A 14,830-nucleotide genomic window follows, 5' to 3' on the forward strand; every position below is an offset into this window, starting at 1 on the left:
TTTATGGAACCCACGGAATCGTTCCTCCACACCTCAGGATGGGGATTATCGGGATGCACCTGACGTCTTCCAATAGACCCCTTATGTTCCTATGTTCAGCCACTCAATATGTGCCTTTTTCATGTGAATACAAAGAATATTCGCTCCCATGGTACAATATTTTAGTTTTATTTGTACACACTACACATAAAGGTAAAAAATTAATAAAATAAAATTGTGGATGACCCAGGAAGTTGTCTTTTGACTTGTCCCACCTCTGTGGTGGTGTCAGACACAATGACCTAAGACCCTAGTTAGACTACACTATTTTGGCGTTTAAATGAAATAAGAGCATAGGAGAGCTTGAGGGCTCTGGGAGTCTGAATTGCCCAGAGGTCTTTATTTAAGAATATTGATCCATTAAGTTCAACATTTCTCTAAAAGTATTTCTTTTTTCCAACCTATGTAATCTATAAATTGGACAAGACACAAACAAAAATGTTGGCGGAATGATGGTATTGATGTGATGACCTAATACGGTTAATGTGTTCTCCACAGCTGAGGAGCCATCAGAGAACATCTACCTGCTGCTGAAGGTGATGCCGATCCTGCTGCTGCTGGTCATTACCTGTCTGGCTGTGTCTATCTTCTTCTACAATAAGAAGGGGTAGGTTCCATGTCTAGATGTATGATGCTTCATTACGTTTTATTGGTAGGGCAGCACGGTTGGCGTAGTTGTCGGCATTACGGTCTTGCTACACTGAGGTCTTGGGTTCAATTTCCACCATGGCCTCAACTGTGTAAAGTTTGCATGTTCCCCCTCCATGCTTGCGTGGGTTTTCCCCCCGGGGTACTACAGTTTCCTCCCACGCCATAAAAACTTACTGGTAGTGTGTCTGTGTGTGTGTGGTAGGTAATATAGATTGTAAGCTCCACTGGGGCAGGACCTGATGGTCAAAATTGTGTCTGTAAAGTGCCGGGGAATATGTGTGCCAATAAATAACCCCCACCCCCCCATGCCCACAGTAGTACATGTAACATAGGTAGAAAAGATGCATTCTGGATTCCTTAGTGTTTCTGCTACCTTAATCTATGGCTCAAAAATCTGGACATATTGTAAATAGTTGTTTTTCTCTAGGTCCAACTGTTACATCCCTGAATATTTACATTGCATACCAAGAAGCTAGACAATGGTATTTGAATGGGTGATAAAAAAATAGGACGTGCAGTAGTTCAAACGACCCTCCCTTCTTCAATGTGCAACATCCTCTCGTGCCTCCCAAATACTTCTAGCTTGTTGTCTGTAACCATATTTATTCCCTCTCAAGAATGCTACATAGTGAGTACGTGACTGTAACTGTATCAGCCGGTTCAGCGGTCTGCCTCTGCTCATTATTCACAAATAAACATATGTGGGAGATGTATCCAGCCTGGGATAGAGAGAAAGCACCGATCAATCAACTTCTGTCATTTTATAAACACAGATTGTAAACTGACAGGAACTGATTGGTTGGTATTTTCTCTCTCTCCAACATTTGATACATCTCCCCCACTGAGATGGACTTTGTTTTCTGAAAATAACAGTGAACAGGCTGCCAGACTGGGTAGGAAGTGAAGATTTATTTTCATTTCATTATACAACAACGCAATGGCACAACAAACTAGTGCAGCCTTGTTGCAGCCAGTACGTGATCTTTTAGGTCTGTGCAGAAACATATCAATCATCAGTCTGTTTCATTAATAATAAAAGGGGTAAGTGCCACATCTGGGTCATACTTACAGTAAACATATTTCATGATATCAGCGTTCAGGTGCGTGTTTTACAATGGCCTCTCCTTAGCTCTCTTTGTTACGTGTAATGAGAGTGGTTCTCTTGTTGGTACTGTAGTTTGACAGCTGCTGTTGCCAAAGTTAGAATGCAGAGTTTATGCCAAAGGGTCACTTTCATCATTCTAGGTGTATAGAATTCTATATTCTTTAACCCTAGGAGGCAGGCATTTTTTATTATCAGTGTGTGTTCCCTGCCTAGGAGATGGGCTTAAACGTTAAGGGTTTTGGCCTCACATTTTAGGTGAAGAGGTGAAAGTGATTCCATATAAGAGTAGTGCTGATGTATATTCTGTATGTAGGGGTATACGGCTCTGCTGACGTCTGTACTCTGGCAGTGGGGGTTCAGTTCTCGTTCCAAGTCCACTAGTTGCCGCCATAAGACCTCTCATTACTGCCTCTAAATTAGGTGTGGGCCCATGTTATACTACAACTCTCGCCAATCCAGGAAGGGGGGACAAAGATGGCACAGCGACTTATGGTATACGGAACGCTTTATAAAAATAGAAACTGAAGCCACATGTTTTGCCCAGTTAGAATACAAAGAATCTGATGGGTATAGAGCTTACTTTTAATGTTCAGGTTGTGAGCTTTTGATTTATTCATATTTTTGCTCATTCAGCAGAGGACGGAGAATAATAATTTCCAGACATTTGTGTCTGTTTTGCCCTAGTCTTCGACCCATCATTTCCCCTCCCTTACCTATGGCTGTCTTCTTGGCTTGTGTGTTTGTTCCTCACTCCCACTCCCTTTTTGTTATATGGAAAGGAGCACTCATGACCCATTTTTGTGTGATGTTTAGTTGCCATTTTATGTTTTGTGATGGCCAGTAAGTTCTGATTATGTAAAAAAAAAAAATGGAAAGGACGGGACTAGAAATGGGTTTAGTTCTCTCTAGCTCTCCAACATGGTCCCTTTATATAGAATTGGCAATCATTCACCTGTCCCGTAGTGTCTGTCTTTCTTTCTTCCGTGAGACTCCCGAAGACGGGCACTTCTTGGTGTGCCAAGATAAGCCCACCACCAGGCCCCCCAAAAAAATTGCTGCCTACAGTGTTCTGGGGAAAGGTGGGTGTTTTTCTCCTGGTTGCATCCAGTTCAAGACTGAACAGAACATTTCTCCTCTCAAAAAAACCCAGAAGGTAATTCTTGGGTGCCACCACAGAATTGGCATAAGTGCTTACAACCAGCTTAGCGAGATGAAAGCTGAATTGCAGAGATAATCGCCACCTCCCGCAAAAGAAGCTAGCTGGAGACCATCTAATAGTTATAAAGTCCAAATATCCATCTCCTTAGTAGCCTCTAGTGAAGGGAAAGCTGTCCTGAAAGCTTATTCTACAATTACCTAAGAGAGCCTTGGTGGTATCCTTAAACATTCACTACTGTTGGGGTGCTGGCTTTTTATTCTGCTTTCTTCATTGGAGCCATCCCCCCCAAAAAAGGGGGTAAAGCAAGAAATGGCTTATCCACTACTGCTTACTTTTTTAGCAAATTGCTAAGCCAGGGACCACAAAGAAAAATAGATGCTTTGAGCATGTGTTGTCTTGTGGGACAAGGGGTAAATGTCCTCTGGTCCTATAACTTTCATGAGAAATAAAAGCTAAGGTGTCCCCCAAGTCCAGGGGTCAAAGATGCTCATCTCACACTATTGAAGTCTTTGGTTGCCAATGTGTGTCCTCCGTTATTTCCTCCTACATGGAAGACTCACTGAGTTGTACACCCGAAGGAACCGACTTGACCAACTTTTTAAAAAAGATCCTTCAGACGTAGAGAATCTGCCCCACTGATCTTGTTATAGCATCTGCAGGGCAAAGACTCTGTCCTCCTTGCGTTCATTCACCAGGGTAAATGTATTGGCCTCTGAGGACGCTGCCTTTGGCAGGAAAGTGGCGCAGGTTTGTAGTAAAGGAATCTCTTTCTTCGAGTCTAACACATGTTCTGAACCTTCTGGTCACCTCAGTGTCCCCCCCCCCCCCCCCCCCATGGTACTTGAACTAAAAAGGGGTTTGTATACTTGCCCTAATCCATTTGTCTAAACCAGTTGTGACCTGTTATGTCGATATTCAGACAGGGTATGAATGTCGACATACACAATGGAGACATGGTCATAATGTCGATGTTGTGCATGTCTGTATGTCAACAGTGTTTCTCTAGTTTTAGAGCCCTAACCCTAAACCTGTACTGTCAACATTGTTCTTGTTGATCTTCATAATGACATGTTCACTGTGGACATTTCGTCCATTCTGACTACATACCCTTTAAAACCTATAGATGGACACAAACATCTTCCACATGCAGTGTTTTTGTTTGTTTTTTTTGGCATCACTTGTAATTCCAGTCATGGTTAGGTAAGCTTGAGGGTTACTGAGTGAGTACTAGGAGGATCCCCAATTGCTTTGTGCCAATGCCTTGTTGCGGTAGACCCCACAGTTTCTGGTCCTTCCTATATGCTTTGAGGAAAAAGAGTAGCAGTGCGCAGGAAAACTAGTAATGATCCTCCTATTGTAATAGGCAAATATGTGTGCCCTAACAGTATAATAGTCTTGGAATGTTATTGATTTACAAAATGTCCCTTACTGGCAGGACCTCCCAGACACCTGTACCATTGTTTGTGTATGAGAGGAAGAAGACAGACTAATAAAATACTTTTCTTAACTTCATTCACGATATTTCTGTTTTTATGTGCAGAAAGAATGATGGCTACCCCAATGGGACTATGTACACTTCTGTCAACCCGGAGTATTTTAGCGCATCTGAGAGTGAGTATGAAAGCGTTCTATAGTGGTAAAATGAGTGTTTGGAGAGGAGTGTATATAGGTGGAGTGTCCTTTTACAATATTGTAAGTCATTCTATAATGATAGAGCCAGGTGCAATGGTACCTTCAAAATCACCTTAATGCTTGCCCTTGAAACAAGTGATGTGTATATTCCTAGTCTTAAATATTAGTGCATAGTGTACTTTGATTTCAGAAAACATATCCCTCCCTCACTGCTTGATGTAACTAGATTTATATTTACATCGTACAATCTGACTTTTAAAGAGATGAACAACCTGTAGATAGACCTCCCCGAAATACAAAACTTCCCCATCATAAGATGTCAGAAAGGTAAGACACGAAAGAGTACTGGCATACCTTCAGGTTGACTTGAGGAATTCATGTAGTAACTTCCATCTGGTTCCTGGATGTGCAGAGTCTTAGTGGAGTCCCTAAAGTTCCTACAAAACGAGGGCATTGACACAGTGGAGTCCCTCAAGTGCTTGGTAATCGGAGAGCCACGCAAGGAACACTGGAATCTTTCATGCGTCTGGTGGACCCAGAGTTATGTACTGAATATATCAACTTAGGTGTTGGAGTGGAGGCCATTAGGCACCACGGGTTTTGATGGCAACAGCATCTGATCGTTCAGATGCCACCTGCATTGATATCACCCAAGACCTTTTGACTTGTACAAAAAAAGTCTGTAACCCTTCAGAAATCTGAGGAACTTTTACTCTGATGAGATTCCAGGTCTATGCTGGACCACCCATATTTGTTCTACCTGGTTAGGTTGATGGCCATAAATGGGCAGTCATTTTGCCAAAACTTAACTTAACTTATCTAGTCTTATCTAGTATTCTATGGCAGTCCCTAAGGGCACAGGACAGAATTTTGGGATAGCCTTTTTATACACAGTCAAACAATTTCTGAAAACTAGCTATGTAGCTTATTCTGATCAGAATAAGTACTACCAATGCTTTAGTACTGGCATGATGCAATTGTTTTATTATAACAATAAAATGTAGAGAATATAATTACAGTGAAAATTATTCATATCACAGTGTACATCCCGGATGAGTGGGAGTTTCCAAGAGCGAAAATCACCATCATTAAAGAGCTTGGGCAAGGTTCCTTTGGCATGGTGTATGAAGGTGTTGCCAAGGACATTGTGAAGGGGGAGCCTGTGACCAAAGTGGCTTTGAAAACCGTCAATGAGTTGGCCAGTACGAGGGAGAGGATAGAGTTCTTGAACGAAGCATCTGTGATGAAAGCTTTCCTCTGCCACCATGTGGTAAGTCATATGCCAAATTCTCTATTTGCAACGCACATAATAATATGGTCTGTGGCCGCTATCTCAAGTTTTAAAGAGTAGGCCTGTTCTATTGCTATAAAGCTGGTTACCGTTGGTTAAGTTATGGACTTCTACATATATTTACTTATTAAGTTAGGCACTCTCTCCAGTAGTTTACACACTGATCTGAAGATCCTATTCTGTATGGATGAGCCCCCAATAAGATAGACAATTCTAGCCTACCCAAATACCTCTAGGGGTAGAACATGGACTGAAAGGGTGGCCATTTAAGTGGAATATCCAAGAATGACTTTTGGTTGCTTTTTCTACACAGTATACCAGGTATCAGAAATGTCCCCTGTCGTGTCTTCTCATTGGCAGGTTCGTCTGCTAGGGGTGGTGTCACAAGGACAACCAGCTCTAGTCATCATGGAACTCATGACCAGAGGGGACCTGAAAAGCTACCTGCGATCACTCAGAGCGGAGGAGGAGGTAAGTGTGTCACAACAGATTTCCTGAGTACCATGGGAGTAGATTGTAGCATTCTCACATGCAGGGCCCTCTCTTCTCCCTTTTTATTCAGGAAGTAGCCAAGTTTTGATGTAAAAGCGAGCAAACGGTAAAACTAGGCCCCAACTGTATGGCAAAGGTCTACTTGCACAACCACAGCAGCGATGTGTTGTCTGATGTGGGTAAAGCCCACCTGTTAGGGATTGCAGAGCTTAGATTCTAATATTAAGGAACAGGGTGCCATCTAGTAGCATGATCATACCACAGGCTGTCAAAGTTTTATATAGAAAGGAGAACTTTTGGCAGTCACAAGGCGTGCCACCGGTCGACAAAAGCTGCTGTTTTCAAGACTGTTGTCCTCCAAATTGAGAGTGCGCAATCCGATCATTAAGAAGGTGCTAAGGAGACCAATATTTATATGGTCCCAATACCTCTGTAGGTGTAGGCTCCCCTTAATTTCCCCCTCAGATCACCGCCGGGAAGTACAGATCATGAGACAAATAATTTACAAGGTTTCCAAAATGTTACTTCCAGTGTCTACACAATTAAATCCTTTACATGTTTTATATATATTTTAGAGAAATTATTTTATCTCTTACAAATAGAGACCTGATTTATCTTCAGCTACAGCCATTTTGCTAAACTGAATTTTGTATTTTTGTACAGTAACTGCAATACAGTAATTCTAACCATATTTTCTCCTCCATGTCAGAATAATCATAATGCCACTCCCCCATCCCTGAAGGAAATGATTCAGATGGCGGGGGAAATAGCTGACGGGATGGCTTATCTGAATGCCAAAAAATTTGTTCATCGGGATTTGGCAGCCCGTAACTGCATGGTATCTGAGGACCTTACTGTAAAGATTGGCGGTAGGTCGTTTGGTACAGAAAAAAATGCTCATTGTTATATGTTTTACCCCCATCTATGGTGCAGCTGAAAAGACAAAATTGCCAAAACGTACCTACCCTAAATACATAGTTACGTGCTCAGATTACATGATCACATAGAGAATAGAGGGGAGAAGGCCTGCACTGAGAACCTTATTCTAAATTAGCAATTGACAGCCAGAAATCTCTAACGTTTTGGGATGGATACAGATGGAGTAGCCGTCAGTGCATCACTGGGCTGATGCCACTCAGCTAGTCCACTGAAGTTTTTGTATATCAAAGCGGTACTTTAAATCCTGATCAAGGTCTGCAGTCAGACTGTGTTCCTGATATCTAATGTGAGCCTACAGAGAGTTACAGTAGATGGGTATCAATGTGAGCAGGTGTAGGGGGAGGAATGAACAGGTCACCGGTAGAAGCCTAGGCATGCTAATTCTGTATTTGTTTTAGACTTTGGCATGACCAGAGATATATATGAAACAGACTACTACCGGAAGGGCGGCAAGTCATTACTCCCGGTGCGATGGATGTCCCCAGAGTCGCTAAAAGATGGAATATTCACCCCCTACTCAGATGTCTGGTACGTATCTCTGAATGATGGGTGTGGGTGGTTTCCATCTTTGTAAATTATTTTCTAAGATCAAAACTATGAGCAGGATATGCCGATACTATAGGACAAGGGTGGGGAAAATTTTTTCTGCTGAGGGCCATTTTGATATATATAACATTTGCAGGCCAGGTTAAGGTCACGCCCCCTCCACGTGATGTCACACGTGGGCGTGGCCACAATCGCCGGTGATTACAGCAATGCCCGCAGCATCCTCAGGAGCTGTAAGGGCAGCAGTGTGACCATCTGAAGCGTCCTAAGGACGCATCAGGCGGCACTGCTGCATAGATTCTGGCTGCAGTGTGACATTCTAGGCACCCTGCTAGCCAGATGAGGCTAGCAGAAAAAAGCTCAGAGGGCCAGACCAAATTATTCCGAGGGCCTGATACGGCCCCCGGGCCTGAGGTTCCCCATCCCTGCTATAGGATATAGAGACTCAAACCCGAGTTGTTATTTTATAATAAACTCAAGAGGTCGCCACAGGGAGTACTTTCTGTTATTTACCTTTTTACCATTATATAATGTTAAATGCCGCTGATACTGTAACACAGCGTTTCAGGTGCAGATGCACACAGAATATAGGCATGCCGCATATAATTTTAATCCGCATAAGCTGCTTGTGCGTCTTATTTACATCACTTTGCGAATAAGACACATTTTAAGGGAAAAGGCCGCACAAAAAGACGCTCGGCACTACAGAGTCGCACGGCGCTCACGCGTTGAGACGAGAATTGTAGGAGGATAGATGTATGTGGACACATCTGTACATTGTTTTCTCTCTGCAGGTCTTTTGGGGTGGTCTTGTGGGAAATCGTCACCTTAGCAGAACAGCCGTACCAAGGCATGGCCAATGAGCAAGTCCTTCATTTTGTCATGGACAACGGGATCCTGGAGAAGCCTGAAAAATGTCCCGATAGACTGTGAGTATTTTCTCGTGCTCGACACATCAAGGCAATTGTTACCCCCTGAGATAACGCTCATTTATTGATGTATACAGGCCCACCTGCTTCCTTCACTAAAGACCGTGCCATTCCTTTCCGGAAACCATCTTGATGTTTGTTTTTTTTTGTTTTATCCTTGTATTTATATCATCGGGCAGAGCTCATTTAATTTCCCTTTGCCCTAAAAAACGTCACAGCACCGCTGCCCACTCTGCATTGTTCACATTTATTTCATGAGTAAAGTCGTTTCCCATGGCAACACAAATAAACAACTTTAGAATATGCTGAATAGCAATGAGATAGATTTATTCCTATCAAAGACAGTTGCTAGCCCATGGTACTGCAGCTCCTCAAAAATACAACCACTATAGAACACAGGAGGACCGCGCTAACAGTCAGATCAATCCATTAAATAATATAAAATATAATACTGAAGTCCCAATAATTAATAACCAATTTATTAAAACAAATGAATAAACGTAAAAAAGCATAATAAAATATTAAATTGCTAGCGTCAAGTAGAACAAACCGGAGTTGCCCATGGTAAAAGGACCAACCTGTGGCTCTCCAGCTGTTGTGAAACTACAAGTCCCAGCATACCCTACCACCGATCACCTGGTAAAGCATGCTGGGACTTGTAGTTTCACAAAAGCGGGAGAGCCACAGGTTGGCCAGGTCTGAGCTATAATCTGATATTACTGTACAAAGGAGCGCACACAGATACATGATCCAGCCATCTCGTTTAGTACCTTTTGTGCATTCAATCTGTGGAAAGTGTAATTTTAAGTGAGGTGAAAAATTCGAGTACAAGCTTCTATGGATTCCTGGCATATAGGAGAATCCTACACATAGAAATTCACAGTCTGTGTCTCTCACAGCGGATACATGAAAGTTCCGCAATAAAGTGTTAGGGAAATACTCACAGCAGTCTGGGTTACATCCACAGTGGGGGCTGCACTAGTGTATGAAGCTGGCTCCTGTTAGGGAAGCTGAATCTGAGTGTTAAATTGCCAACGTTAGCAGATCGGTTCTTGTACTCCAGTGACCCGGGCAGACCTGAGCAGGTAAGGTTGGACGGGCCCTGACTCGTTTCTTAAAGGTCTTGTGATTTCCTGAGAGGCAAAAGTAGCAATAAACAACCTTGTCTGGTGAGATCCAGACATGGCATAAGGGACATTACAACGTGATGTTCATAAGTCACCTGCATTTGCCTGGGGAGATACCTCTCACACAAATCTGCAATATATATGCATATAATTTGCAGTCATGTTATGGCTTAGGGGGGAAAGTTTTTTGTAATTTTCTGGATTTTTTGTTTTATTTTATGATTTGATTATAGCTATTGTAGATCGATTTTAACCAAGTAAACATGTTTCGGTATGACTAATACTTGACATAATTTCTCCACTGGTACTTTGATCTGTCACCTATTTTTTTTTTTTTTTTTTTTACTTTTCTTTAGTCATGAATTGATGCATTGGTGCTGGCAGAAAAACCCCAAAAATCGCCCGTCGTTCCTTCAGATCTTGGAGAACGTTAAAGAAGAGCTGCAGGCCAGTTTTCAGCAGGTCTCCTTCTACTACACCAGCCACCATAAGCGGAGGGGGTCTGCCGAGCTGCCCGGCACAGAACCGGACCAAGGTCAGAAGACCCTTTTGGAAAACTCTGCCACCCCTTCTTTCATCAACTTTTCTTCTCTGTGCGCCGTTCAGAAAGACAATGCCTTAAATGCCATAAACCGCAAAGGAAATGCCAATGCAAGAAGTAACATTTATCACATTAATGGAAATGCAAAGCACTGAAAAGGCAAGCTGTTTCTTAAGGCCTGTGTGCAACCCCATGTGTACCAGGGCCGGTGTGCAACCCCATGTGTGTCCCCAGAGAATCGCATGGAGTGGCCGACAATCACAGAAGTCTTCTTACGGTCAAGCTCTTCGAAACAGGTTTAAATGCAACCATCCAAACTTAAGATACGTCCTTAAATAGAAGCGTGCCCTGTGGAATCTCTATCGAGAGTTTGGCGCGGCAGATCGGAATAACGTTATGGACTTATTGAGTTGATACGAAGAGTCTGATGTTTAACTTTTTTTTTTTTAAATGTTTTATTTGTAATGACAAAATGGACACTGTGGGTGCTAGATTTGTATTGTACACTGTGCTGTCTTTTCACGGTGGACGAAAAAGTAAGGACGCCATGTATTTCCTATCGAATTTAGCTAGTATTTAATACAGCTCTGTTACATCTGGAAAATCAATCAATCGATGCTTGTAGAATTCACAACGAAAGTTGGCCAATCTGATCTCTGGTAATGTCCGTGTAAGTTCTGATGTTATATTGGGGGTGTCCCATGTTTTATTGATTGAATATTTTAATGCCTGGATTAACACACTTGTATAAAAATTGTATGGTCACATTAACTTAGAATTTTAACTGAGGGAAACTGTTATGTTGAAAAAAAGTACCAGACGCGGTATAGCTCAGCCTTTCCTAGAAAGCACTTTCGAGCTACTTGTTCTACCACCAAAATGTTCCAAAAAAGATTGATTAATGTTCCAGAATGGTGATTGAAAGCTACATTCATTTCCATATATTTCCATATATTCGTACAGAGAAGTATTTTTCCAGCACTTCTGAAAGTCAGAGCACTTGATAGTAAATAAAATAAACATGTAGTTGACATGAAGCCACTCAAAAGTTCTCTTGGAAGGTTAGGTAATGACAATGAAGGAACTCCAAGAACTTGGATCAGCAGTTATATAGTCGGGCTCTAGCAGGAGGCAGATTCCATTAATAGTCTGAAGAGCTAAAGTGGCTTCTATGGAAATGATCTATAAGTCATTCCTCCCGTAGAAGTTCATGACTATAGATCGGAAGCCATTCTGCAGTAGCAAAAAAAAAAAATAATGTGTCTTCTATCTTTGAAATGGTTTTAGTGCACTTTAATGACATTGTAGGCCAGTAACAAACACTGTAGATGTTTCTTCAAGCTCATTACATCACTAATGATGCCAGTTGTTTTTGTTTTTTTTCAGTGGTGCCATATTCAATTCTAAAAATGTGTATGTCTAAAAAGACGCAATGACCCGGAGTGGCGTGTCATCTATGCGAATGGCATTTTAGTAAATTGTGAAATTGTCCAGTGTTGGAAATGCTGATCTAGCCATTCTACTTAATTTTACTTCTCTACACCACGTCTTTTTGGTTCATGAGGAAAGGACTGTAGTTCCTGAAACTAGGACTAGGTTTATTATAGCTTTGTAAGAGTGTAATGCATGGTCGTGTGAATTGTCTTTTTCCAATGCTGCGTATTTTTATTTTATAAAAATTTTAAAAAGTACCATTTTTGAATGTGTTTTTTTTTCTTTTTTTCTTTGCAATTTAACTTTAGATGCATTGTATAGATCTTCATAAGTGTCACTGGAAGCAATTATGCATGGAAAAGTTTTTTCCATTTGCACGGTTTTCTACTATTGTTACAATCAACGTTTGTAAATGTTTCTTTTTGAATGGACAAGCGAGAGATTTAGCTTAAAATGACGTGCCGGAAATGTATGCCTGGTGTGTACTTAAATAGCGTAACTGCATTAAACTTGGCCTTCCAACTTACATCCTCCATCTAACCTCTTTTACATGACTCAACCACATGCCGGCCAACGTGCATATAATATGTTTAATCACCGTGTCCTCTCTGTGGTATTGCTTAGAAGCATTTCAACCAGGTAAACTAAAATAGGTTACATTTATACTAATCTTACTAGAATGTTGTGTTGGTCTGTTCTAAGTTGGTGCAGAAGCTACTGAACCGATTTTCCTTTGTTTTATCTCGATCTGCCAAGTTTAAGCTGAGCAAATAACAAATACAAAATTGATTGACTGACTCTATCAATGCAATGTGGCTGGTAAGGGATGGGGGGAGAGGTGCTTTGTGCCTGCGGTCACTAGCATAGGATAGGCTTCATAGCAGTCTGTGCACAGAGCACCGTGACACTGGTATAGCTGGTAGGTGAAGGCACTGCTGCATAGTGCTGCTGGCCATGTGGGCCACTCCACGACAGGGCCCCCAAGCAAAGCAATACAACTAGAACACCTCATATAAAAAAACAATGTTGGCAGAAGGGATTTCATTGTGGGCGAAGCCGCAGGCAACAGCTGGTACAATATAAAATATCTTATAACATTCACAAATGTGTAAAAGTTTTCCAGGCTTGTCTTCTCTAAACATAAGATGATGGAAATGGAAACCCATTCACTATACATGTAGGATGGTGAACCACCTCCCCCTCCTTCTGAAGACCTTTTCTGATACATACAAACTACCCTTATCACGTACTGTACCAAGAGGGGGAGGGTACAAGATGCCAAGCATCCTTTGTGGTTGGTAGACTATAGAAGCAGCTGCCATGGCTCCAGCGACCCCAGACAAGTCGCATTAAAGCACGGCATAGTGACTGCACGAACTTGGTAGCCTCCTATTGGTCCGTGCAATCAGCTGACGTGCACAGCACAGACTTACTGTATGCCTGCCACATTACGTTTGCATGTGCAGCCTGGGTGGTGGGTTAGGGCCCAAAAATCCCGCAGCAACAGGGACTGAGACTGGCGACACTGCCTGTAACATGCAGCCCTCTCATCCCTTGAGACCACACCATAAGATCTGCACACTCCGTCATCTCATTGTACAGGTGCTGTAGACCAGAAGTCCTAGCAAGGACATTATCTTCCTTTCTATCGTTGGAAAGATTATGGTAAATACCCAGATCCTCATTACCGGCGATCTTGTTTACGTAAATATTTGTACATACTGTTGGTGGATTTATTTTAAATCAAATATATTTAAGTTTCCTCAAATCGTATTGGCATGGGCGACCACAAGTATGGCGGATGTGTATCTAGTCTGTGGCCACAGACGACCATCTCATGATTTGAGCCGACCTGGGTGAGAGGTGGCTTGGTGGCTGTCTGAGCTGGGCTGGGCTGGGAAGATGTTCTACATTACTGTGTATGTTAGCAAAGTACCGTAGCTAGGCAACCGCTTCAGATCCAACACTATATCATAACTGGGTCCATCTGGCTCTGCCTCGGTGGAAATGCAGAGTAGACGCCTCTTGAATGTTCCAGTCCTTTTTCAAAAAATGGTTATTAAGAAATCTGACCTTTCACCCTCCCTAAATAAATTTTTTTTTCCCCTTCAAATGTGTTCCCCCGGGAGGCTCTGTCTAATATTTAGCATGAGGTGACAACGCTAGTTATCATGGACGTATCGTAATCGTCACTTTGCCATCGTCCATAATATCCTTTTTCCACTGACGTAGCAGTATTCATCCTATAGAACAGTACATATGTGCTCATTTATCTGGCCTCCCTACCAAGGAAGAGAGAAGAAAGGACTCGTGCGATAAAACATCCTAATATTTGCCCAGCTCTCAGAGCTCATTATGTGTTATCCTGCTCGGCTTTGTGCTGTGCAGGCCTCCTAGATGCACCATTCACCACTGCCTAGCAACAGGCCTGGAGCCCGGCCATACCATTGTGTCTGTATGGGTTTTCTGGCCCATTGCCTCTATTTTTAAAGCTTTATGTTGCTTAACATGATATAATAAGTTAATCACTAAAATTAGACTTGTACACACAGGTGATCAAAGGCCCTTTCACAAGTTTGAACCCAGAAAATGTGCTGTACGTTCCCTCACTGGTTCCAGCAGCATTTTATTTATTAACATTTGCATTATTACGCTTCACAAGTGAAATGACACAACACTGTTAAAATAATATTAGAAGAAAGTTTGAACCAGGTAGAAAATTATAGAAATTAAAAGCAGGGGAAAACCCCTAAATAGCATAATACGATGCACAGATGTTTGCGAAGGTAAAAATATTTCTGTCCAGCTGATTTTCATAATATACAGGCATTACAGGGTAGCTCCTCCTGCTTGGGCTTTGTTAGGAGTGGTGTATGAGATCCTCACTGGATCTTTTTGTAATTATCCAAAATACTGAATAAAAAAAATACTGTTCAATTATAATG

The 14,830-nt window shown here is 42.0% G+C and overlaps 1 protein-coding gene across 2 annotated transcripts in view; it reads left to right on the forward strand.

Annotated features, from left to right (window-relative positions):
* Window positions 1-12,142, forward strand: part of INSRR (insulin receptor related receptor) — a 65,126-nt gene extending 52,984 nt beyond the window's left edge. For both annotated transcript variants that reach the window (XM_088449632.1, XM_088449633.1), the window contains 8 exons: window positions 538-646; window positions 4,495-4,565; window positions 5,627-5,856; window positions 6,238-6,348; window positions 7,079-7,238; window positions 7,707-7,836; window positions 8,649-8,783; window positions 10,267-12,142. In XM_088449632.1, coding sequence (XP_088305758.1) covers window positions 538-646; window positions 4,495-4,565; window positions 5,627-5,856; window positions 6,238-6,348; window positions 7,079-7,238; window positions 7,707-7,836; window positions 8,649-8,783; window positions 10,267-10,606 — 1,286 coding nt within the window. In that variant the 3' untranslated portion in view covers window positions 10,607-12,142. The remainder of the gene's footprint in view (window positions 1-537; window positions 647-4,494; window positions 4,566-5,626; window positions 5,857-6,237; window positions 6,349-7,078; window positions 7,239-7,706; window positions 7,837-8,648; window positions 8,784-10,266) is intronic.
* Window positions 12,143-14,830: the final 2,688 nt, after the last annotated feature.

The sequence above is a fragment of the Taudactylus pleione genome, unplaced genomic scaffold (genome assembly GCF_031769625.1).
Source record: "Taudactylus pleione unplaced genomic scaffold, aTauple2 ptg000490l, whole genome shotgun sequence".
Taxonomy (NCBI): Eukaryota; Metazoa; Chordata; class Amphibia; order Anura; family Myobatrachidae; genus Taudactylus; species Taudactylus pleione.